At 48.9% G+C, this 26,154-nt stretch overlaps 1 protein-coding gene across 1 annotated transcript in view; it reads left to right on the forward strand.

Moving 5' to 3' along the window:
* GRM4 (glutamate metabotropic receptor 4) overlaps nt 1-26,154 on the forward strand; it is a 183,302-nt gene that overhangs the window by 38,692 nt on the left and 118,456 nt on the right. The window contains exon 2 of the mRNA XM_065403414.1: nt 10,918-11,134. Within this exon, the coding sequence (XP_065259486.1) occupies nt 10,918-11,134 (217 nt within the window). The remainder of the gene's footprint in view (nt 1-10,917; nt 11,135-26,154) is intronic.

A 26,154-nucleotide genomic window follows, 5' to 3' on the forward strand; every position in this document is an offset into this window, starting at 1 on the left:
TTCCTCACACCCCACCTGGGTATCTGGCCCTGGGAGTGGATGGCATCTGGTCAGTTGCTGATTACCCGACACCTCTGTCCCTCAGGAGTGCGGAACGGGGAGGGGAGGTGATCGGGAATTCTCCTCATGGAACCCGCTCATCAATATCTCTGTTTAATAAAGATAAGCGGAGGATGGGGGCGGCAACAGCTGCAAGGCCTCCTTTATGCATCCTCTGCTCTTAATGGGAACTGAATGGGGTTTTCCCCACATCTCTCTTCTGGCTTCCGGGGGAATAGGGAATCGTGTGGCTGCTGAGAAACCGGGAGAGGAAAAGAGTGTCAGCCCTTTCTGACGCTGGGACAGCCGTTCAGGAGGATCAGCGTTCGGTCGTGTTGTGAGACAGGCTGGATTTCAGACGCTGGTGTGTTTCAGGTTTTTTGGGGTCTCAGGAGGTGCTGCTTCTATTTGCAGTAGAATTGTCTTTCCCCCTTCGTTCTTTTTCTTTTAAAAACTTTGAATTCCCTGCCTGCAGTTGCTTTTATGTATCTAAAAGCACTTTTGTCTTTCATCTGAGAAAATAGCTGATGTCGGGAGTTAGGCTATTGTAGAACAAGAGATCAAAAAGGAAAAAAAAAAATACCCGGGCAGAAGAATTGTTATGAAACTGTCATTTGGGAACTGGAAGCTTATTTCCCTCTCCCCCCCCCCCCCCCCCGCACATCCAAAGCAGGCTATAGAGGAAAAGTCCCTCTGTTGGTTTGCTCAGTAATTTAAACTAGAGCTTACAGTTTGTAGCTTGCAGATCAACAGGCATTTCCTAGGCTCGGTTTAGTAACAGGCTAAAACAAAATCTGCAGACCAAATTCTCCAAAAGAGGGACTTGACTCATGGCATTTTAGCTAAAGGGAGGCATAGCTCTGCAAACTCCTCTGCAGTCCTGCCATGCACTTCAATCCTAGCTCTGAGTACTCTCTGCTACACCAGTACTGAGGACTCCTGCCCCCCAACTTTCCCAGTGCACCTTAATCTTGACCTGCAGCACCCTCTGCTATTGCAGTCCTGGGCCACTCGTATAGAGAACACCAGCTGTACGTAGCAAATCCTGCTCAGTTTGAGGTGTGAACAAGGGACTCCTAGGAGCTAGGTTGAGGTCACTGAAGTTTGTGATCAAAGTCAGGTTTAAATCCAGCTGTGTTGAGGTCAAAGGTTATCTTGGCGTATACCCATTGATCTTCCCTCTGACCATCCATATTCCATATGGGAACCGTGTGAGGATTTGGGTTTCCACCTTGTGTATGTACCGTGTGTGCATGTGGCATGTCTGTAGATGTCCGCGGGTGTAATACACTTGTACAGTTTGTGTTGTCGTGCCTGGCCCCTCTGGCTATAACAACCTGCTATGTACTCACAGCTAGGGAAGGTACTCTTTTGACTCCAGTGGTAGGGACTTGCCCGCAGGGCCGGCTCCAGGCACCAGCTGAGCAAGCAGGTGCTTGGGACGGCCAAGGGGAAGGGGTGGCACGTCGGGCTCTTCGGCGGCAATTCGGCGGAGGGTCCCTGTCCCTCTCGGAGGGAAGGACCTGCCGCCGAATTGCTGCCGAAGAAGAAAGCGGCGTGTTGGAGCTGCCGCCGATTGCGATCGCGGCTTGTTTTTTTTTTTTTTTCCCCGCTGCTTGGGGCGGCAAAAACCCTGGAGCCGGCCCTGCTTGCCCGTGAAGAACCAGGGTTCAATCCCCAGCGATGCCGTGGTGTCTCTGTACATAGCTGTGATTCCCTTGTCATGCAGGCACCCATATCGCACATGGGAACTGCGTGTGTGGGCAGGTGTACGTGCCCTGTTTGTATATGCATCTATGACACGACTTGCAGCTGAGAAGACACAGGTCTCCCCGCTAATGAATATAAAGGGGATTGTTTATTGAGGCTACAGGACACAGACAGACTCAGGCTCTATCTAGCTCCTAGCCTGGGCCTCACTACACAGGAGCTCCTTAAGTCCTGGCCTGGATGAGGCAATCCTCATCCAGGGGGGGAGGGATAGCTCAGTGGTTTGAGCATTGGCCTGCTAAACCCAGGGTTGTGAGTTCAATCCTTGAGGGGGCCACTTAGGGATCTGGGGCAGTACTTGGTCCTGCTAGTGAAGGCAGGGGGCTGGACTCGATGACCTTTCAAGGTCCCTTCCAGTTCTAGGAGATAGGATATCTCCACTAAAAAAAAATAAAAAAAAAAAATCCTGGAGTGGACTGGTGTGAATTCTGCTAGTGCTGTTTCCCAAACCCACTTTGGGAAGCTAGACCAGCCCGGTGTTAGTGGGTGAATCTCAAAGTCTGAGGCTGAACCCTGGAAGCAGCAGGCAGGTTCAACCAGGGCATTTTCTTTCTTTTCCTCGCCCCTGCTCCCGCAGCCTCCCCCTTGGGAAGAGGGATGCTCTTGTTTCCGTCTGGCTGGGTTTTGATCTGAAGAGACACAAGCAGAGCCGAGCGGCTCTCTGAGTGCCAGGGTTTTGTGCTGGCTCCTGCTCATGGGATCAGGATCGAGGCACAATGCACAATGAGCTCCAAGTTGATGGATGGAAGATGAGGCTGCCGCTGGGAGGCAGATGCTGGAGGGTGGGGGGAAAGGCTGGGAGCCCAGACTCCACTGCTCAGAAACTCATCTGGATTCTGAGACCCTGGGGATGCGTGAGATAGGATGGGCCCACTGTGAACGTACTGAGTCTGAGCAGCCCATGGCCACTAAGCGCCCAGGGCATACTGAAGTCTATGGGTGAGATGACACCTTCAGGGGAAGGATGGTTGAGTGGTTAGAGTGCTAGCCTAGGATGGAAAGACCTGGATTCAGTTTCTTGCTTCCCCATGGGCTCCCTGCGTAACCTTGAGCAAAAGTCCCCTAGCCTCTCTCTCCAATGGGGGATAATAGCATTGCTCTATCTCACAGAGGCAGTGCGAGATAAATGCATTGAAGGTTGGGAGATGCTCTGATGTGACAGTGATGAGGGCCAGGTAGATATCTTACAGGTTGGGGACGCTGACACTCATGATGTTGGGTCTTGGTGGAGCAGGATGAAACTTTTTCATCTAAAACTTTTTTTGTCAAAAAAAATGTAGATTTGGCGACACTGAAGCATTTTGCCACCTGGTCCCGTTTTCGCTGAATTGCTCCTTTAGGGAGAAACCAGCAAAAATTCCGAGGAGTTGAAATGTTCCATTTTGACATTATCAAAATGGGAACATTTGGATTTTTCAGCCTCAGCATGACTCTTGGTCTTGATTTTTCCTTCCGTTTGATTAAAAACCAGAAAAAAAAGTTCGGTTTGGCCCCAAACCATTTCCCCCCCCCCAACTATACGATTTGCTGAAATTTAAAAAAAAATTTGGTTTTGGGGCAACCCAAAATGACACACACGCCCCCTCCCACACACACAAAGTTTTTGGAATCGCCTGCCAACCACTAATCTGTTTGCGCAGCTGTAGTCCTGGGTACCAGCACAAGGCTCCTTCTTTGTTTTGTGCCCGCCTCCCTAACTGTAAATCTCTCTAGTGTCCGGGGATGTTAAAAAGAGGCCCTTTTACAAAGGCAGAGTTCAACATGGGTCTCAGGGGAGCTGGGAAGCCTATGAGCAGCTTCAGAAGGTGGGAGCTGCACTCCATTAAGCAGCTGTGGGCCTGGTGAATTGGTGCTTGGAAGAAAGATGGGCAGCGGATTGGATTTTGCAGTGTCTTTCCATGATTCCCCTGCTCTAGGGGGTGACCTGACAGCAGGGACTTTGACGTTACCAACCCCACCTCTGCACTGGAACAGCCCTACCGCTCTCACGCACTCTGACACACTCATCCGTGGCACATTCTAATCCAGATGCACACACCTGCACACACTCATCCGTGGCACATTCTAATCCAGACGCACACACCTGCACACACTCATCCGTGGCACATTCTAATCCAGACGCACACACCTGCACACACTCATCTGTGGCACATTCTAATCCAGATGCACACACTCACCCAAACTCACACAGGCAGGTGTTCTCACAAACACACATAGGCATGCTAACCCATGTGTAAACTCACACTCACAAGCACTCACCACTGCACACACTCCAATGCCCACGTGCCCTAAATCAGCTTCACAGCCATTCCTTCCTTGTTCACTGCGGCACACATGCAAAGTCACACCCATGCGGAGGCATTCACACATGTACGCCTGGACACAAATACACAGGCCTACTCCAGCACTGCTTCTCTGTCTCTCTCTCTCTCTCTCTCTCACCCCTTCCCCCCCCCCCCCCACGTTCTTGCAAATCATGCAATGCCTCTTGTGTATGTGTGTCATTTTTGACTGCCCAACTTCCACCCTCTCTGTCTCCACGAGAAAGGAAGGAAGAAGAAATGGAGACGGGCAACAACCCCCCCTGCACACACACACCAAAAACCAGTTACAAGATGAGCGCTTCATTGGCTGAGCAGAATTTTAATGACGCGTCTCACACAGACACACACTCTCTCTCCTGGTCACAGATATCCAATAAGCAGATCACAGCCTCTTGGAATGGAGCACAAAGCAGATTGTCACACAGAATAATCCTATTTGTGCCCTGATAAAGATTCTGTCCCTCTCCTCTCTGCAATCTCTCTCTCTCTGTCTTTTTGCAGGTAGTTAAAAGAGAAGCCACCACTTTACAAGGGCCTTTTAACATTCTGGTGGAGTCGTGGGTTTACAACACTGGCATTACATTTAATAGAGAGAGAGGGACTAGAGTGAAAGAGAAAAGCAAATAAATAAAGAGAATCTGAGAGATGCAGCGAGGGGAAAAGAGCCAACCAGAGCAAGAAAGAGAGGAGGAGGAAGAGGAGAAAAGAGGGCTCTGTCCACAGGGAATGCTGTGTGTCAGGGGAGCACCCACTATGGGATTTGGTAGAAATGGGGATTTGCCATCTGGGGTTCTTTACGTGAGAGCTTTCTTTGTGTGCTGCCCCCTTCAGGTCAAAGGCAAGAATGCAGGATGCCGGGGTGTTCCTTTGCAGGATAGCGTCTGACGGCCATTCCCCTCTGTTCACTGGAGTGAGACCCTCAGCTGGGCTTTTAACCCCTTAGCGCTGGGATGCAGACACCCTACTGTGTCAGTCCTGGGGGTGCATTGCCGGAGGACTTCAGTGGGAAGCCTGCAGTCCTTGCTGTGTTCTTCTAACAGATCACAGCCCGTGTCTGCTGTTCCCCTCTAATGGCTCTGTGAATGCCTTGGGTCTTTGTTTTCATTTGCTGGTGACTCAGCCAACAAATAATTTCTATTCGTCTATCAAGGACAACATAAACACAAGAAAATATGAGGCTTGTGTGCGTTGATTTTTGGGAGGGAAGAGTGCCTGCTTCTGTGCAAGTCCATGCTGCCCTTGAGCTCCAGGCCATGTACCAATAGGCTTCTCGGTGCCAGGGTGTTTGGGTGCCCCACTTAGCACAAGTCTTCCTGACAGCTCTGCCAGGCTACCTCCTAGTAATTGCCTCATCAGGAAGGTGGCCTATAGATTCCTGGTTTTGAAACACATGGGCAAGGGCGGCTTGTGGGTGATCCCCCTAAAGAGCACTGGGTTACACCACTAGTTATGCAGGAGCAAACAGATTCATGTGTACCAATAATTAGAGGGAGGGGTATAATCAAGCTTAGGGCCAACACTACAATTGCTTGATCTTATAGCTTTCATTATGAACAGCCTAGCGTGCAGCTTCTGGGCATCAAATCTGCTCCCCAGGCTCAGGTCAGACTGACCTATCCCTCCCTCTGCCTCTGCTTTTAGGCTGTGGGCTACCGGATTGCTTGATACAGGTGTTATGCCTCCTTCAGATTGAGCACAGCCTGTGCCAATTTGCCTGCATTCAGCATATATCCAAGAAGCCTGGGCTGATTGCAGCATTGCTATAACCTCTAGCAGTATTATGGGGCTATTCCCTGTTTTTGAACTATATGGAGTGGGGGACAAAATTGGACAAAAGTTTAGGTTGTAGCTCCTAAACTGATGGTTTTGGTAACCCAAGTCAGATTTGACTCCTGGTTTCCAGAAGGGAAAGATGGGTTTAGGTAATATTCCCTTGCTACCCCTGCTCTCAATCCGTTCTGAACCATTGCTCTAGCATGGTGTTAGAGGGCACTGTACTGCCAGACCATCTTTCAGATGAGATGCAAAACCCAGCTCCTGATCCTTTTCACTAAAGAGTCCCGAGCAATTCAATTTTTTTTGGCTACAATAGGAGTGATACCCTCGTATCCTGGCAACACTCCAATTCAGGTAACTACATTCCCCCTGGTCTTTTAAAATAAAATAAAATAAAATAAAATAAAAAATCCCCTGAAGTTTTAATTGGGCTCCACTGTTGTTCTTCACTTCCTGCCCTCAAGTGCTGCACTGTATTATTGTGTGCTGTTAGACAGCTGTTGAATTCCACCCCAGAGGTGGCTGCATTTAAGTGGTGGAGGGATTGATTCCTGTACGCATTGTTTGCAAAGCGCTTTAGGAAACCAGGTGTGGTAGCAACATAAGCCTGAAGCGAACAAAACTGTAGCTGAGAAAGCGCACTACCAATTTAACATTGGATACATCTTCTATACGGGAACAGCGGGTTGGTGAGGGGAGAATGGACTTGATTTAATAGGCCTTTTCTATCTCTAAGATTAATTAATGTCTGCAGAGCGTTTTGAAGTGCTATATAAGTGCTAAGCAGCTCAAGATCATAAATCATTCTAATGCACCATTCAATGCAAGGCAGCTCTGATTAATTTAAAAGGCATATTTATTGCTTTGTTTGGGGAGAATTTCAGAACCCACACCCAGCAGAGGGTGAAGTCAGGGCCCTTTCGCTCTCCCAGGCTCGCTTGGATGGTGGACTGTGCCAAAACTAAATCCTGGAGAGGCTCTCTAAGGCTATGGGGCCTTGCTGTCATGGTTGGCAGGCGGAGTTCCTCTTGGCATTGTCTGGGATTCTCTGTTTGGCCGCTCCTCCTGGTTGCCTTATTTGGTATCTCTGATCTTCACCCCATCCCTGTCTTTTCCATTGGTTATCCCAAGTAATCAATTGATTTCTGCGCTCTGTGGCTCCTCCTTTGACTGAGGGGGGCGGGCCTTTTGTTCTGGTGGACTCCGCCCATCTTCCCCAGAATTCAAATAGGCTGCCTCCACTCCGGTCCCCTGGCCCTTTTCTTGGTTATTCCCCCTCATATTTAGTTAATCTTTGTGGTTCCTGATAGGGAGCTGCTGCTGTTCTTGTGGTGGAGTTCTTTCCCAGAGGCCAAATGGAGGAACCTTCTCCCATCCGTGTCCCCCTTGAGTTGCACCAAGTTATCAGTCCACCCCAGTCCCTTTTGGGCTCCTCCCCTTCTCTGAGTGTGGGCAAGGTCATCTCGGCAAGAGGAGCCTTTTGGGGGCTTTTCCTGCCACCGCGGGCTGGTGGTGGTGATATAGACTGTACTAAGGCCGGGCCTCTGCTCTCTGGGGTTGTACTTTTGCTTCCAAGCCTTGTCAGTTGAGAAACGGTCCTAAGCTTGACTGGCGAAGAATGCTTACCCTGTCAAGCATGCAGAGAGCACACAGAGGAGATCAAAGTGGCCTGACAGGCCAATGCAGAGCATACTATACACAGAAAGCGGTAGGGTGGGGGGGTGCGGGAGGTGTTAACCTCTCTCTGCCGGCCAGCCAGCCAGGCACATGCTACTCCAAAGGCAATCAAAGAGACTTGTTGATAGCTCAGTTGCTCTGTGGTCTCCCCCCCTCTTCCGGGAATTTAGGGCTGTCCCCTTTGAAGATTGACATAATTAGGCTCAAAGCGTGGGCGGAGGAGAGGCTGGTGGGGGGAAAAGAGGAGATAAAAAGAGGGAGAAATTAAAGCATCACAGAACCGTTTTGCCAGCTGTTTAGGCAGCATCGAACCCAGTTGACACAAGCCCTTTAGTTCCTCTCTTTTGCGGCAGGGCCTGGGAGAAGGGTTTAGAATTGATCTAGATTTGTTGTGTTCTCTTCTTTCCTCTTGTATTTTTCAGGAGAAGAGGGTTGGCTTCTTTTCTTCTAGGGGAGACTCCAGAGCCTCCCCTATCTGCTTGGCTCTATTGCAAAGCCAAGAACTTTTGTGGGAGAAAATACAAAGCAGCAACAGTTTCCCCACCTGTAAAACAGGGGCAATGATACAGGCCTGCCTTTATGAAGGCCCAAAAGCAAGCTATTCCGCTGGTTAGGAAAGATAGAAAATGTGGCAAAAGACCACCTTGGCTTAACCACGAGATCTTGCATGATCTAAAAAATAAAAAGGAGTCATATAAAAAATGGAAAGTAGGACAGATTACAAAGGATGAATATAGGCAAACAACACAGGAATGCAGGGGCAAGATTAGAAAGGCAAAGGCACAAAATGAGCTCAAACTAGCTACAGGAATAAAGGGAAACAAGAAGACGTTTTATCAATACATTAGAAGCAAGAGGAAGACCAAAGACAGGGTAGGCCCCTGCTCAGTGAAGAGGGAGAAACAGTAACAGGAAACTTGGAAATGGCAGAGATGCTTAATGACTTCTTTGTTTCGGTCTTCACCGAGAAGTTTGAAGGAATGCCTAACATAGTGAATGCTTATGGGAAGGGGGTAGGTTTAGCAGATAAAATAAAAAAAGAACAAGTTAAAAATTACTTAGAAAAGTTAGATGCCTGCAAGTCACCAGGGCCTGATGAAATGCATCCTAGAATACTCAAGGAGCTAATAGAGGAGGTATCTGAGCCTCTAGCTATTATCTTTGGAAAATCATGGGAGACGGGAGAGATTCCAGAAGACTGGAAAAGGGCAAATATAGTGCCCATCTATAAAAAGGGAAATAAAAACAACCCAGGAAACTACAGACCAGTTAGTTTAACTTCTGTGCCAGGGAAGATAATGGAGCAAGTAATTAAGGAAATCATCTGCAAACACTTGGAAGGTGGTAAAGTGATAGGGAATAGCCAGCATGGATTTGTAAAGAACAAATCGTGTCAAACCAATCTGATAGCTTTCTTTGATAGGATAACGAGTCTTGTGGATAAGGGAGAAGCTGTGGATGTGGTATACCTAGACTTTAGTAAGGCATTTGATACGGTCTCGCATGATATTCTTATCGATAAACTAGGCAAATACAATTTAGATGGGGCTACTATAAGGTGGGTGCATAACTGGCTGGATAACCGTACTCAGAGAGTTGTTATTAATGGTTCCCAATCCTGCTGGAAAGGCATAACAAGTGGGGTTCCGCAGGGGTCTGTTTTGGGACCGGCTCTGTTCAATATCTTCATTAATGACTTAGATATTGGCATAGAAAGTACGCTTATTAAGTTTGCAGATGATACCAAACTGGGAGGGATTGCAACTGCTTTGGAGGACAGGGTCATAATTCAAAATGATCTGGACAAATTGGAGAAATGGTCTGAGTTAAACAGGATGAAGTTTAACAAAGACAAATGCAAAGTGCTCCACTTAGGAAGAAAAAATCAGTTTCACACATACAGAATGGGAAGAGACTGTCTAGGAAGGAGTACGGCAGAAAGGGATCTAGGGGTTATAGTGGACCACAAGCTAAATATGAGTCAACAGTGTGATGCTGTTGCAAAAAAAGCAAACATGATTCTGGGATGTATTAACAGGTGTGTTGTGAGCAAGACACGAGAAGTCATTCTTCCGCTCTACTCTGCTCTGGTTAGGCCTCAGCTGGAGTATTGTGTCCAGTTCTGGGCACCGCATTTCAAGAGGGATGTGGAGAAATTGGAGGGGGTCCAGAGAAGAGCAACAAGAATGATTAAAGGTCCTGAGAACATGACCTATGAAGGAAGGCTGAAAGAATTGGGTTTGTTTAGTTTGGAAAAGAGAAGACTGAGAGGGGACATGATAGCAGTTTTCAGGTATCTAAAAGGGTGTCATAAGGAGGAGGGAGAAAACTTGTTCACCTTAGCCTCTAAGGATAGAACAAGAAGCAATGGGCTTAAACTGCAGCAAGGGAGGTTTAGGTTGGACATTAGGAAAAAGTTCCTAACTGTCAGGGTGGTTAAACACTGGAATAAATTGCCTAGGGAGGTTGTGGAATCTCCATCTCTGGAGATATTTAAGAATAGGTTAGCTAAATGTCTATCAGGGATGGTCTAGACAGTATTTGGTCCTGCCATGCGGGCAGGGGACTGGACTCGATGACCTCTCAAGGTCCCTTCCAGTCCTAGAATCTATGAATCTATGAATAAGTGCTTTCAGATGTGGATGGAAAGTTTCTGTACAAGAACACTCTTATGATCTTATGGCACCTAGCTGCATCTACAAAACACTTGTCCACTCCCTAGCTTCACCACCCTTATTGCTCAGGTGCTGGTAGAGAGCTGGGAAAAACTTTCGGTGTTCTGCTGGCATTGAGTTGCTTGCACCGAAGAGCCCTCACGATGCTGTGACTGAGAGAAGCCCAGATCAGATTCCTGAAGAACTGCTGCTGGAGGGAACACTGGCGTATCCCCTGGTAGCATGCAAGCAAAAGCCTTAGTTTTCTTCCTTCCCAGCCCCCTTATTTGAAGGCCAAGGCTTGGTGAACATCTCTTAGTGCCCAGGAAGGTGCAGTATTGTTGGGAATCTAAGTCCTGGCTTCTATCTCTAGTGGTGACCGATGGTGCACTTATTCCAATAGCGAGAAAAATAGGTTTAAAAAAAATAGGACTCGTGGGTTTTAAAACACAAGGGTAGACAACGATTGTGAATGTGAGTCGACAATGCTCATCCCTTGGTACATCAGATATCCACAACACCCCAGTCTTGCCTTCTTCAAATGTTGCACCTGCTGTGTGATTTGTGTGCCTTCTCTCAAGCCGTCCCGTGTCATGCCAGTGAGACGGCTTGTGGTCTAAGGCTCCTGCAATTTGCTCCTCTTTATTTCAGTGACCTTTCTCTCCTTGCCCCCGCAGATACCCCAGATAAGCTACGCTTCCACTGCCCCCGACCTGAGCGACAACAGTCGGTACGACTTCTTTTCCCGCGTTGTGCCCTCCGACACTTACCAGGCCCAAGCCATGGTGGACATAGTCAAGGAGCTCAAGTGGAATTACGTCTCCACCTTAGCCTCCGAGGGAAGCTATGGCGAGAGTGGGGTGGAGGCCTTCATCCAGAAGTCCAGAGAGGATGGTGAGTGAACTTCCTGCCGAGATATGGGCCATGGGGTTGAAATGGGGTCTGGGAGCAAAATACATCTGGATCTCTTGGGGGTGAGCTGCATTATGGATCATGGTGTCGGGAACGGCAAGGAAGTGGGGGATAGAACATATCTGGATATAGCTGGGGTTGAGTTAGTGAGGCTAGTCTTTAAGCTTGGACAGCAACATCTTCAGTTTAGAAGCTGAAGGACAAGGGTTCTAGGCCCACCTCTAATATCTCTCAATCATTGATCCATCCATACGGCTGAATACATCAAGCAGGTGAGGAATGGCCCTTCTCTGGCTAGCTAGCAGAGAAAGTGGTGATGACTGGAGGGGAAAGGGCTGGTTTTTATGAAGCATCTTGTGTGTTAAGGAACATCCTAGGGGCACTTGTCCTCAAGTGCAAACTGTGTGAGGCAGCTGTGACTCGATCTGCTGTGGTAACAGCTGCCCATTGGAGGGTGCTGCATTAGCCCGCACCCAGGCCTCTGCTGTGTTACCAGCATGGCGGAATCGGGAAGCGCCTGTTAGCATCTGGGAAACAGCGACCGCTGCGGCCTGTCGGGAGAATGTTGTAGCTTCCTGAGGTCCATCTGTGGCAGTGGGGGTTAGGCTGCTTTTGAACTGGGGGGGCAGCCTGTGGGGGACTTGTGTGCTAATGTGACATCAAGCTCTGTCCACGTGGTTAGGCTAATACAATTCAGCCTCAGTCGTGATCCACCCTAGGGGGTCTTAGGGTCCGGTGCACGACCCAGGTGCAATTGAGAGATGCTAGTGTTTGGCACGGGGCATGTGAAGAGTCAGGCCGAAGGGAACAATCAGCGTGAAATGCGACTAGAACACTGTCGATGGAGAGAGGAAATGTATGTGGAATGGGATGGACTGAAATGCGACTAGAACACCTGTGATGGAGAGAGGAAATGTATGTGGAATGGGATGGATCCTGATGTCTTTGCTTGCTCAGGATTGGGCCCATTGGAGTTTCGCCTGAACAAGGGTCTCTGGATTTATCCCTGTTTCCACCTCATCCTCTTTCCCTGTGCTAAATCCCCAAATAGCCTAACGTGTGCGTTCTCCCCCTGTGAGACGAAGGGAGGCGTAGCAGTCCAGGGAGGAAGAAGCAATGCGGGATGGGGATGAAGAGGAAAGACAGCCCTCTCCTTTACTCCTCTTCTCCCCTTCCAAGGGCTTTCACCCTAATGGAGGGGTCACCCTTTCCGAGGATGGAGATAGACCCTAGCTCCAGCACCAAAAGGTCCCCTGGCTCAGAGAGAGGAACCACTCTCCTGGGAAGAGAGGGGGATTTCAGTCTCCTGTTCAGTTGTTCCTGGTCCTTGCCCCCACTACTCAGGGGCCCTGATCCTGGCTCGGGGGCTCTGCAGCCTTGTGGGGTGATGGGACAATTCAAGCTTTATTTATTTGCTTCTGCTGTGGGCATCTCTTCTCCAGGCACATATATAGGCCCCAACTCATCCCTGGGCATGTGCAGAGACCACTGGGATGGCAATGCCCCTCCCCTGGTGCAGCCCCTGGCACAGGTGAGAGTAGTATTGGGGGCAGACTTAACCTGTCTGCAGCTGCTTAGCCACTATTGGAGTGACTAGGAGTAGCCGCCCCTCCCTCTCCTGCCCTGACGCCTCTCCGGCTCCAGGGTGGTTCCTAAGGGGCATGTGCCAGTGGGGATATTCCCCATGGGGAGTGTTGCCTGGCTGCCTTGTGGCCCCCTTGCACCGTCACAGCTGACAAACAGACCCAGAGTGTGGGGCTGCATCTCCCCCCATCCGTGGAGCATTGCATCTCCTCTGTTAACTCTGAACTCTCCTTCCAGCGGGGTCTCTCCCCAGGCAGCCCCCAGTACCCGGGCACCCTTCCCTGTCGCTAGCATGGAACAGGTAGCCAGCCAATCACAGCAGCGCCCGTCTGCTAAATGAGGTTTGATGTTTCCAACGTCTTTAGCTGCAGTGCAAGAAAAGAAGGGAGAGAGGCGCCGATCTTCAAATTGAAATCTGAACGGAACGGCTGTGGGCTGCTACTGACGTCCCCCTCTGCAGCCTAATCCTTCTGCGAGATTAAAGATGTCTTTGGCCACATATTGTATTGATTCATTCCCTGAAGTATAAATCATCCCTTTGCAGGCTGGCAACCAGTGACTACAGCTGGGGGATTTAAAAAAAAAAATGATTCTGGACCAACGATGAACCAGGCACGACATAAATTTCAAAGCCTTGATTAAGACTCTGTTTGTGTGAGCTGTGCTGCCTGTTGCTCCTGGAGGCCAGTGAGATGGGGGGATAGGATGCTGAGGAGGAACATTAGGGGCTCAGGGAGAAATTGTCTGCAAGAGCAATGCAGTCCTTTGTAGTTTATCCCCATCGGGTACTGTGTGATCCAGGCCAGGACTCAGAGGAGACCTGGTGTTGGAGTCTGAAGTAGCAGAGGCTGCTTTAGTCTGGGAGTTGGCGAGCCAGAGAGAACCACAGGGATTGTCAGTGTCCAGCAGCCTCATTGGATCACGCCTTCATATTCACTACGGCGGAGCCCTCTCTCCCTGTGTGTCCACGGGGCTGCAGACTTGTGACAGCGTCCTGAGACATACAGCCACGACAATGCAGGGATGCAAGGTCATCGCCCCAGCTGTTGCAGTGGGGAAACCTTCCCCCACCCCTTCCCTTTTGTGCTGAAACAAGCTCCCTGTGACCCAGGCTGGTCAGGATGCTAGGCCCCATCTTGAACTTGCCATGACAACACAAGTGCTTTCCCCTCTCTCCCTCCTCGTGGCATTGGCAGAATGATGCCACCTCTGCTGTGGTATTACTAGCTCCCCCTTTCAAGAGAGGAGCCCCCATGGCTGAAATTGAAAGAAAACAAGGGTGGAGAGCGTGACTCTCTCAGTTAAAGATGTATGTCTTGTTTCCAGTCTGATTGCTGGTGCTCAGTTGCCAACAGAGATGCCCCAGCTGTTTTCAAGTTGGCGATGGCATGCACACAACACAACACGTTTTATCTCAAGACACAGGGCCAAATTATTTGCTGACTTTTCCCATGCTAGTTGGGTTATACAAGGGGTAAATCAAGCCAGAATATGCCCTACAGAGTCAGTGACTCCTGTTGTTGTTATGGTTTGTACTGGGGTAGCACCTACGAGCCCCAGTCATGGAGCAGAACCCTATTGTGCTAGACACGGTACAATCACAGAATGAAAAGACAGTCCTTGCCCCAAAGAGCTTACATCGCTACCGGGGGGAGCATGGTCCATCCTTTGGGCTCCAGCAAGAGATCTAGATCTTGTTCTCCATCACTGGCAACTTTAGAATCAAGACTGGATGTTTTTCTAAAAGATCTGGTGTCTGAACTTTTTGGGGGGCAGCTCTATGGCCTTTGCTATGTAGGAGTTCCAGGGAAGGATGGTCCCTTCTGGTCTTGGAATCCATGAGTCAGTCCACAGCAGTTTCTGGACCGTAGTGTCTGCTGGCTGCAGTTCTTTCTGTGTAAGTGGCTAGGAAACGCATTCGCTGTGTGTAAGGAGACTTGGAATAAGTTGGGGCTTTGCTGTGGCCCAGCCAGTGAGCCTATTCCAACTCTCCCGGCCTTTCCAGATCAGTCACTGTGCGGGGCACTTTCCAGGAGAGAAGACTTTTTCCAAACACTACTAGGTTTTAACGGAAAATAAAGTTGGCACCGTTGCTTGGTTCTCCCAGTTCAGTGGAATTATCCCTGGGGGCAGGTGCTTTAACTTGTCTATAGACTTTGGACAGCCTGAAAGTCTGTGCTCAGCAAAACTCTTTGCAAGGATTTGTCAGGAATCGGAAAGCATTCTGCTGACGGGTGCCGCCGGATGCTTAGAAAGGATTATCGCCAGTGGGAGTAGGGGGAGAGCGCCGGCTGCATTCTGGGAGCTTGCAGCTGCTGCGGCTCCAGCCTCCCCCAAGAGGGGCTGCTGTGGAGAATAAAGCGGGAGTCCTGGATTTGGAGGGGGAGCTCTGAGCCACACCAGTGCTAGCCTCCCCCACCAGGAGACTCTGAAAGGAGTGGGACAGGAGCCCTAGCTGTGGGGGTGAAAATTAGGTCTTCGCCTCTCCCAGAACAAGCTCTATAGGGAAACCTGCAGGAGCAATGAGAGGGGGTGGGCAAGGGGAGAACAGAGAGCTACTCCAGTCCCAGCCTCTGTCAGTAGGAGGCGCTGTTGTTAAGAGCTGATATGGCACCTTATCCACTAACTAACTATTGACATACATGTGAATACCGAGCACTCCTGTAACAGGCGTGCAAGTTCACTAGCTGGGGGCCATCTCACAGCTACTCTGCACCCAGCCTCTCCCGACAGAAGGCGCCATAGGAAACGGTGGAAAGAGCTGCCCAGGCGTGGGAAGTCCCAGCATCTCCCAGCAGGAGGCGCTGTGGGCAGCGGTGCTGCAATACTGTCTGTGGGGTGCTCGCTCGGTGCTAACCTCTCTTAGCAGGAGTATGCTACAGGAAATGATGTAGGACTGGCAGTGGGGAGAGCTCGGCTTGGCCTATCCCTGTTCTGCGTTTCTTTGACTATCTGCTGCATAATAATCCATGGAGAGATGAGAACTAAAGAGTGTTTTTGGAGGCAGTTAGAGTCCTGCCGTGCACCGACTGCTGCCTATTACTAATTTAACTGTATCTGAATGGCACATTAAATTCTGGCAAGATCTGTGGGACACCAGTCCATCTAGCGCAAGTCAAACTGTGTTACGGCCTTATAAATGGATAACGGGAATAAAAACTTCTAGGTGACGAGCTTCTAATCAAAGCCCTATAAATAGGAACTGCGTTAATCCAATGTCTCTGTAATGCTGTGGCTCTGAGAACCGGCTGTGCTTTTAGTATGCAGAAGAGTCCGTCTAGGGATTCAACCGGGAATCGCTGCTCTTTAGGATTTTAACTTGAAAAGCAGAATGTTTTGGCAGGTCTGCAGTCTTACGTGAGTGCGTGTGTGCTTCAGAGCAGGCAGGTGTGGCTGTTCCTGGATGCACTTGTACTTGTGATCATGTGGGTGTACTTTGTGTGTATACACCTGCATCTGTGCATGCGTGAGCGGGTCTACGGGTGTTACTCAGGGCAAAGGTGGCCACACCTAGCACTGTGTGTACGTGTTGATTGTCTGCATATACCTGGGGGTGTATGACCTGTGGGTGTGCGCATAGGGGTGTGTGTGTGTGTGTGTGTGTGTATGTCTGGGTGCATCTCTGTAGACCTTGAACGTGCATATGAATGTTCAGAGATATGTGGCACATAGCAGTCAGAACATGTGACTAGACATACCTGTGACTCCATAGCTGGGGGAGTGACAGTGCTTGTGTGTGTATCTGTGCCTGTCTGGATGCAGGCTGTGTGTGCATGAGAAAGGGGGAGGGAGGCAGGGAGTGTGCTGTTAGCGTAGAAAAAGGGTTTTTCTTGCTCTCCATTAACAGCTTAGCTGCTAACCCGAGTGGGGTTTGTCAGTGCTAAGCAGCAGCCCCATCTGAACCCTAATGATAACACGACTCATCTGACAACCAGCAGAATAAAGGGGAAAGTAACTGGTTTTTGTTGTCGCTTTGCATTCTCTCTCACACCGATTTGCCATCCAAGAGAAGAGCTCTTTTCTGCCCGGCTTGCACAGGTTGGGGGGGCTCCTATTCCCCTGGTGCTGTGTGAGTGCCCGCCCTGGAGCTAGACAGTCTGTCATGCTGGTGGTAGGGGCAGTGGTAGAGGAGGTGTTAAGAATACTGGATTTGCAGTACTGCGTCAGAGCGCTGATCCGTCAAGTCCAGCATCCGGCCTCTGCTAGTGGCCACTGACTGATGCTTCCGTTCCTGATGGATGTGCCTGGAGCAAAGACTTTATTTTAAAGGCAAATGGCACCTGGATTCTATCCCAGCAGGGTGGCTTTGCTGTCCTGTGGCTCAGGCCTGTTCCCCCAGTGCGGTAGCCCTTTCTTAGAGATCTGCCTCCAATACGGAGTCTGAGGGTGTGTCTACACTGCAATTAGACATGCCTGGCTGGCCTGTGCCAGCTTGGGCTCATGGGGCTACGGCCAAGGGGCTGTTTAACTGCAGTTTAGACAGTGCAGCCTGAGCTCTGGGACCCTCCCACCTCGCGGGGTCCTAGAGCCTGGGCTCCAGCCCGAGCCTGAATGTCTACACAACAATTAACCAGCTCCTTAGCCTGAGCCCCGCAAGTCTGAGTCAGTCGGCATAGGCCACTTGCGGGTTTTTAATTGCAGTGTAGACATACCTGAGCGAGTGGCATTTGTTATTGATAGATTTTAAGGCCAGATAGAAGGAACCATTAGATCATCCAGTCTGATCTCCTGCATAGTGCAGAGCAGAGAATTTCATCCAGTTACTCCTGTACTGAGCCAGGATGGATGTTTGACTAACGCATATCTCCCGGACAAGACTCCAGGCTTGATCTGAAGACTTCAAGAGATGGCAGATCCACCACTGCCCTTGGTAATTAGTTCCAATGATTAATCATCGTCAGTGTTAAAAATTAGTGCTTTATTTCTAATTTGAATTTGTCTGGCATTAACTTATAAAATCATAGAACATCAGGGTTGGAAGGGACCTCAGGAGGTCATCTAGTCCAACCCCCTGCTCAAAGCAGGACCAATCCCCAACTAAATCAGCTTCTAGCCATCGGTTCTTGTGCCTTTCTCTGCTAGTACCTGTTATTTTCTCCCCAGGAACGTACTTGTACACGGTAACCAAGTCGTCGCTCAGTCTCCTTTTTGACAAAGTGAACCGATTGAGCTCGTTAAGTCTCACTGTAAAGCATATTTTTGTTTCTAGCCCTCCAGTTGTTTTTGTGGCTTTTGTCTGCACACTCTCTCCAGTTTGTCAATAACCTGTTAAAAATGTGCACACCAGGACTGTATGCAGCATTCCAGTATTGGCCTCACTAGTGCCATATCCAGAGCTAAAATCGCCTCCTCGCTACCGCTCAACATGCCCCTGTTTACACGTCCGAGGCTCACATTAGACCCGGGGTTCTCAAACTGGGGGTCGGGACCCCTCAGGAGTTGCGAGGTTATTACATGGGGGGTCGCAAGCTATCAGCCTCCACCCTAACCCTGCTTCACCTCCAGCATTTATAATGGTGTTAAATATATTTAAAAGTATTTTTAATTTATAAGGGGGGGTCGCACTCAGAGGCTTGCTATGTGAAAGGGGTCACCTGTACAAAACTTTGAGGACCACTGCATTAGACCTTTTAGCCACCGCATTCCCTGGGCACGCATGTTGAGTTGCTTGCCCACTTTGACCCCTGCTTTCCAGGATATACCCCCACCCCCATGCTGGAAGTGTGGCCTGCATTCCTTGTTCCTAGATGTATGACCTTGCGTTTGGCTGTGTTAAAATGTAGTTTGTTTTCTACCTGATGACCCGAGTTGTGGGAGCTACAGTTTCCTCTTGGTGGTTCCCTCCTTTCTCTGGGGCTGGGTTCTGACAGGGTTCTCAAGGTCTATAAAAATGTTCTTAAGGGGTGAACTTCAATGGGAGTTGCAGGTGCTCAGCACCTTGGAAAGGTGGGTCAGAGGGGTTTCTCGACTCAGGGCAGACCCTGGCAGGATCAGTTGGCATATTCGAAGGGCTTTGTTCGGAGAGACTTCACAAGGTGGTGCTGGGTAATTGCTCTTTTGCCCTTAAGGAGACACTATTGCAAGAATCTGCAGAGTTCCAGAAGCTGAACCTGGTTTTGTCTGTTAGGGTTGAGAGATGACTGGTGTGTCACTGGGGCAAGCTGCAGCTCTACTTAGGGTGGACTGAAGCTAAATGTAGCTCCAACAGATTGACTTGCAAGGACCCTGTGTTGTTCTTGGTGGGAGCTGGGGCTGCTGGAGGAGGGCAGGGAGAGGGAAATTCTGCTGGATAAGAACGTTGTTGGATGTTCCTCCTTGAGGGTTATGGCATCAGACCATGAGGCCTGGATTTGGTCCTCCCTAAGGACTTGATCTGAAGTCAGCAGAAAGACTCCCGTAGATTTCAACAGCTTTTAGATAAGGCTTCAAATCTGGCATTTTTCTAGTTGAGGCACTAAATTGCCTATGGATTCCCAATCAACCTAAAGCCAGGAGGAACCCAAGGTTACAGTTCTGCTTCACCTTGGAGGTTGTGTGTTCAGCCCCTCACCTGCCTCCTCCATCCATCAGCTTCATCCTCTGCCACAGAGAGGTCTATAAATCTTTTCAGCACCACCTGTCCTTGCTGCATCACGCTGCCACGGCCAGAAGAGCTGTCTGCTCCAACGCAAATTCAGCACAGCAAGGGGATGGCTCTGAGGAAAGGCGTGCCCGATTTCAAGGGGCTTCTGAGGCTGGGATAGGGGCTGAGGGAACCCAGGTCTGCATCCAGGTCATAACTGCCTATGAAAGGTTTCTTTTACCTTCTTCTGAAGCAGTTATTACTAGCCACCATTGGAGACCAGATACTGGACACGCCAAGGGCTAGACGGACCGTGGGTCCGATACAATATGGCAAGTCGTCTGTTTTCATTGCTGTCCCCATGGAAGGGCTCTGGAATGAGGGGGATATTTAAGGGGCCAAATTATTTGCCTCCCCTGGGTTCTTTGCTTTGTTCCAGAGATCAAGCAGGTCACATGACCCCACAATGACTTTGCTCCCACTAAGCAACAAGTTTGACCTGATGTGAGTGCCCACGTGATAAGCTGAAATAGGATAGTGATTAGACCTGGTGAGCCAGCTGCATGAGGGGTGAAGTTCACTCCTGTGCAGAGGGACTGTTTCGCTGAGCCCTGGGATGTAAGTAATGCCTAGGCCTCATGCCTGCCTCCCCGGCGTCGGGGGAGTTTCACCTTAGTTGCAGATGCCACTCCACTGAATGTTCCGCCCAATCACTCAACGGGGAATCCAGCCAGATGTTGAGGGTTGGTGTGGGGTAGACTTGAGGCTGTTTTAAGAGATGATGTGATGGGAACCACAGAAGTGAGAGTCTCTTTCCTGAGCAACCCAGCTGCAAAGCTGTTTCTATTAGTCTCATTTCCCCATTGGGGGAATGAGAGACAGAGCGGGAAAGTGACTGGCTTAAAGTCACAAAGTGAGCCAATGGCACAGTCAGGATAAGAACCCAGGAATCCTGACTCCCCCTTTGGCTTCCCAATACAATGATTATAATGACTTAGAGTCATCCTCCAAATCTAGCGTGGCTGTGGTTTAAGACAAATGAATTTGTGATAATTGCAGGTAACTGGACAGTTAACTATCTGACTTAGCAATTACAGTGTAAATTAATGTACTTGGAGTCTAGACACATATGTATTAACCGAAGACCGAGCGCCATAATTCGTTTATACAGTTAACCTTATGGTTATGTGAATTAGTGTTAATTTGGTTATCAGAGAGCCTAATTACACTGTAATTACAGTATAACTGCAGTGTAATTAGTCACTGTATTATCAGAAGTAACCCTGCTCCCCTGCAGTAACTACTGGAACACATTTATTTACGGAGCAATAGAACGCTACCCTACATTACAGGCCAGGCTGTGTCACTCACCACAGTGAGCAGTTACTCAGTGAGCAGTGCTGCTGCAGTATTTACAATCTGGCCTACAGCTACTGGTGGAGTAATATGGCTGTATACAAGATACATATGCATCAAAGGGCGTCAGTGGAGGGAGGGATAGCTCAGTGGTTTGAGCATTGGCCTGCTAAACCTAGGGTTGTGAGTTCAATTGTTGAGGGGGTAATTTAGGGAACGGGGGTAAAAATCTGTCTGGGGATTGGTCCTGCTTTGAGCAGGGGGTTGGACTCGATGACCTCCTGAGGTCTCTTCCAACCCTTTTATTAAAAAAAAATATATGGGGGTGGAGAGAGAGCTCAGTGGTTTGAGCATTGGCCTGCTAAACCCAGGGTTGTGAGTTCAATCCTTGAGGGGGCCACTTAGGGATCTGGGGCAAAATCAGTACTTGGTCCCGCTAGTGAAGGCAGGGGGCTGGACTCGATGACCCTTCGGGGTCCCTTCCAGTTTTATGAGATGGGTATATCTCCATATAACAGTGCTTGGGTCATCAAGGAATGTGTGATCAGCCCCAAGATGCATGTCTGTTTCGTCTTATTTGAGTACACGTTTTCAGAAGGACTCAACACCCACAGCTGGGTTGAGATATTCAGGAGAGCGCCACATGTTGGGTGTATGTGCAGCTCTGCCCAGAAGTGTCCCTTGAAAATCTGGCCCTTATTTAGGGGCGTAAATGGGAGCTGAGCTCTTCTGAAAAACCCGGCCCTTGGACCTTCTAGGTAGGATTGGGATTTTCAAAAGGATTCAGTGTTGGTCCAGCTCTGGAAGCCAATGATTCAGAAACTCCCATTGACTTCAATGGGGGCAGAGTCAGGCAGATTTTCAAGAGCGCAACGTGCGCCCAACGTGCTGAGCGTCTACACAAAGAAAATAGGTTGGGCCTGATTCTTCTTTCTCTTATACTGGTGTAAATATGGAGTGGCCCCATTGAAGCCAGTGGAGTTACAGTGGTGTCAAACCAGATTCAGTGAATGAAGAATATATAAAAATATACATAGGGGCCAGGTTTTTCTTTACTCTAAGGCCCCTTTGCACCGCTCTGCTAGTATAAAGGGGCATGTAATGTATTCCGATGTCAAAGCCCCTTTACGCTGCCGGAGCGGTGTGAATGAGACTCTGGCAGTTTGTCAAGCCACAAAGTTTACCTGAAATCAGCTTGCATCAGTATATTACGCCTCAGTCAACAGCCGGCTTGCTTTCCTTGGAATAATCAAAGCGAGGCAATGCTGCCTTTTCCTGGCATCTTTCTCAGTGAAATATTTAAAATTAAAGTCCCAAATTTCTTGGTGTGCCTTTATACTTCCTCTGCATGTGTGCAGGCCTGCCATCTCCTCCATAACACAGCTGTGCTTCAATTCTTTATGCCCGTCCTGAGTCTTTGGAGTACATTCGTATTTTCATAATGTGATAATGTTCATTATTGTAGTTGCCAGTAAGCATTCAAGCTGTTTTCTTTCTGGTGCATTATCAACTTGACCTGCCATTACAGTATTTACCAAAGTCTCGGATTAATGCTGTTGCATGTACATTGCTGCCTCAGGGCATAAACCTACTAACGAGCTGAGAAGAAGCTTCCCCTGGGGGCAGACTGTCCCATCACTGAAGGGTTTTTTGCACCCACCTCTGATGCAGATGGTACTAGCCACTGTCAGAGACAGGGCATTGGACCAGATGGACCATGGGTGCAAGACAAGGATAAGATAAACTTTGACCCAGGGCTGGCTATTAAAAAGTCAATATTTACCAGTAGTTACCAGCAGTAGTACAGTTGATTTCCTATATTGAGAAAGCAGCATTGGTATATGTGTAGATAGATGAGTATTGAGAGAGCACCATCTATTGCCATGTAAGTATAGGGTAATTTGTGGTGTTCGTAAGTCTGTAGGTTCAATAAAGTTGTTGTGCATTTACGACTGTCTTGTGTGCAGCTTTTAACAGCTGCCACTTTATCCTAGTGCATCTCGAGTGCTTTACAAAGGCAGCTGCTATTTCTCATTTTGCAGGCTGGTACTAAGATACAGGGGTGTGTAAAGGTATCCACCTAAGGCTCCATGGGAAATTAATGGCAGAGCCATGGACAGTGGGTGAAGTTTCCCCTGAGGGAGGCTAGTTCCCCATTCCGCCTCTTCTGCCCACGGCCCTGCCCACACTCCACCTCTGCTCCGCCCCATGCCCCGCCTCCTTGGTCCCCTCCCCCACTCCCCATGTCCTTCCTTTCCTCCCCCCCTCTCCTGCAAGGCTCCCTCTGCCCGCAGGGACACAGCGGGTGGGAGGGGGTGTCTCGCGGGGAGGTGGGGTGGAGGAGGATTGATGCGGGGAGTGGTGGGGAGCTATAGAGGAGGGAGGTGGAGTGGAGGACAGGAGGGACTCACCAGGCAGTGGTGGGGGGCCTCGGGGAAGGGACAGAGCAGGGACGGGAAGAGGCAGAGCGCAGGCAGGGCCACCACAGCGCAGGCATCCAGCATCCTCCCCGGTCTATTATAGGCAGTGTGTATGGGCAGACCCAGAAGTTGGGATGCCTTCCCAGCCCCCTCTTCTAGTCATATCCAAGTCTGTCTCTGATCCCAGAATAGTTGACGCTGCTTCAAACACTCTGGGCTGGGAAAGGACGAAGCCTGCTTGCAATACCATAGGATATGCAAACATGCACACTCTTTGGCCTCTTCTCGCTCCATCACCAAACACATTGAGATGAAATATTAGCTTTATATTTATGTAATTTAACCGGTGTGCAACACATGTTATGCAATGCTTCATAACGTGCAGCTCTCTATTTTGTGAAGAGGGTAATATTTCGAGCCAAATGCAAGATTCCTTAGTCATCTGTCTGAATCAATTTCATATTGTCATTTTTCTCTCTCTGTCCTGTTTTATCCTTCACTGGGTTTTCTATATTTTTCCTCAAGAGGCCAATATATATTTATGATGCATTTGTTCATTACTATGTGATATTCATGTCTGTCTATTTCCAGTTGAGCTGGGTTCATTACTTGTGCTCGGTGCCTCGGCATGTCACATAAAAGAAGTGACTCAGCTAGCAAGAATGTAAAGAAGGTTTGGATAATATTAAATGGCGATTTCAGCTGCTCTAACGTTTTAGGGTATAAATGAGATAGGAGAGTGTTTGCAGGTCAGACTTGTGCATGCAAATTGGGAGATTGCTAATCCGTCACTTCCACAAACAACCAGTGTGACGATGCATGCAAAGGTGTGGCAGGATCATTTGTTTCACTTTTCAACATGTGGTTGCCCACCTGATGTAAAGATTGAGCACTTAAATTGTCATTGCTGGAAAAGGTGACGATATAAAAATGACTTCTCCTTATTATTGGTATTATGGTAGCTCAACCAAGATCAGGGCACCATTGTGCTAGACACCCTACATACACTTAGTAAGAGACAGCGCCTGCCCCAAACAGCTTACAGTCTAAATAGACAAAGGGTGTGAGGGAAAAAAGACATGAAGAGGAAGGGAAGTGACTATAAGGTGGATAGAAAGCTGGCTAGATTGTCGGGCTCAACGGGTAGTGATCAACGGCTCGATGTCTAGTTGGCAGCCGGTATCAAGCAGAGTGCCCCAGGGGTCGGTCCTGTGGCCAGTTTTGTTCAACATCTTTATTAATGATCTGGATGATGGGATGGATTGCACCCTCAGCAAGTTCGCAGATGACACTAAGCTGGGGGGAGAGGTAGATATGCTGGAGCGTGGGGATAGGGTCCAGAGTGACCAGACAAATTGGAGGATTGGGCCAAAAGAAATCTGATGAGGTTCAGCAAGGACAAGTGCAGAGTCCTGCACTTAGGACAGAAGAATCCCATGCACAGCTGGGGACTGACTGGCTATGCAGCAGTTCTGCAGAAAAGGACCCGGGGATTATAGTGGAGGAGAAGCTGGATATGAGTCAGCAGTGTGCCCTTGTTGCCAAGAAGGCCAACGGCATATTGGGCTGTATTAGTAGGAGCATTGCCAGCAGATTGAGGGAAGTGATTCCCCATTCCTCTATTCAGCACTGGTGAGGCCATGCCTGGTGTATTGTGTCCAGTTTTAGTCCCCCCACTACAGAAGGGATGTGGACAAATTGGAGAGAATCCAGAGGAGGACAATGAAAATGATTAGGGGACTGGGGCACATGACTTACGAGGAGAAGCTGAGGGAACTGGGCTTATTTAGTCTGCAGAGGAGAAGAGTGAGGGGGGATTTGATAGCAGCCTTCAACTGCTTGAAGGGGGGGTCCAAAGAGGATGACTTGAGCTAGGCTGTTCTCAGTGGTGGCAGATGACAGAACAAGGAGCAATGGTCTCAAGTTGCAGTTGGGGAGGTCTAGGTTAGATATTAGGAAACACTATTTCACTAGGAGGGTGGTGAAGCACTGGAATGGGTTACCTTGGGAGGTGGTGGAATCTCCTTCCTTAGAGGTTTTTAAGGCCCGACTTGACAAAGCCCTGGCTGGGATGATTTAGTTGGTTTTGGTCCTGCTTTGAGCAGGGGATTGGACTAGATGACCTCCTGAGGTCTCTTCCAATCCTAATATTCTATGATTTGCACAAGGATGCTCAGCTGATCAGGAGCTGGGATGAGAAACCTGGTCTCAGAAGTGCCAGTCTAGTGCCCTACCCACTAGATCATGCGGCCTTGCCTTGATCTTTATCACAGCAACAATCAGTGCAATCTGAACGGGAGGTTTCTCTGTTTTTCCACATGAAGACTCTTCAATCCACAATTCCTAGTTCTGTAACTTGCGCCTAGATGTTCTAATGAGAAGTTCATTGGAAATGCGTCTGTAGATAATCAAGAATGGCATCTAAGACAAAAAGAACACAGGGATTTTCAGATCGCAGGCTGAATTTGTGGCACTGGCAGTTAGCAATATAATCTTCAGACTTGTAAACTAAGTGAATTAGGTCTGGTAATCATTGGATGGGTCTAAATCCATTCCCTTTCAATGGCTCTCTTTTTCAGTGTCTCTTTTCAGAGTGTAATTACCAAAGTGAGCAAATACTGGAAACATATTTCCCATGCATATTCATTTAGATTTTCAAATGAACCCCATATTCACAGCCCTGTGGCATTTGTTCCCTAAAAATGCTTGTGCAATCTGGCTCTTAACAGCATGAATGCTTGGTGGAAAGGGAATGTGCGGGAATGATCATTTAACTGATGGGGAAACTGAGGCACACAGCAGCGAGTGACTTTGCTCAAGGTCAAGTAACCAGTTCATGTGGCTCCCAACCCAGTGTCTTATCCATTAGACCACACTGCTGCCTCTACTTTTATTAAAACCAACCTATTTTCCTTGCATAAGACAATTTGTTGCAACATTGTTCAGCGAATGCACTTAAGGAGGGCTGCTCAGGTACCATGGTGATGGGTGGCAGTACAAAACCAGAAGGTGGGTAGGAGCAAAACAAAACACCCCCCAACTTTCCTTTGTGTTCTAATTACACTCCGTTGGATTTCAGA

The sequence above is a fragment of the Emys orbicularis genome, chromosome 4 (genome assembly GCF_028017835.1).
Source record: "Emys orbicularis isolate rEmyOrb1 chromosome 4, rEmyOrb1.hap1, whole genome shotgun sequence".
Taxonomy (NCBI): Eukaryota; Metazoa; Chordata; order Testudines; family Emydidae; genus Emys; species Emys orbicularis.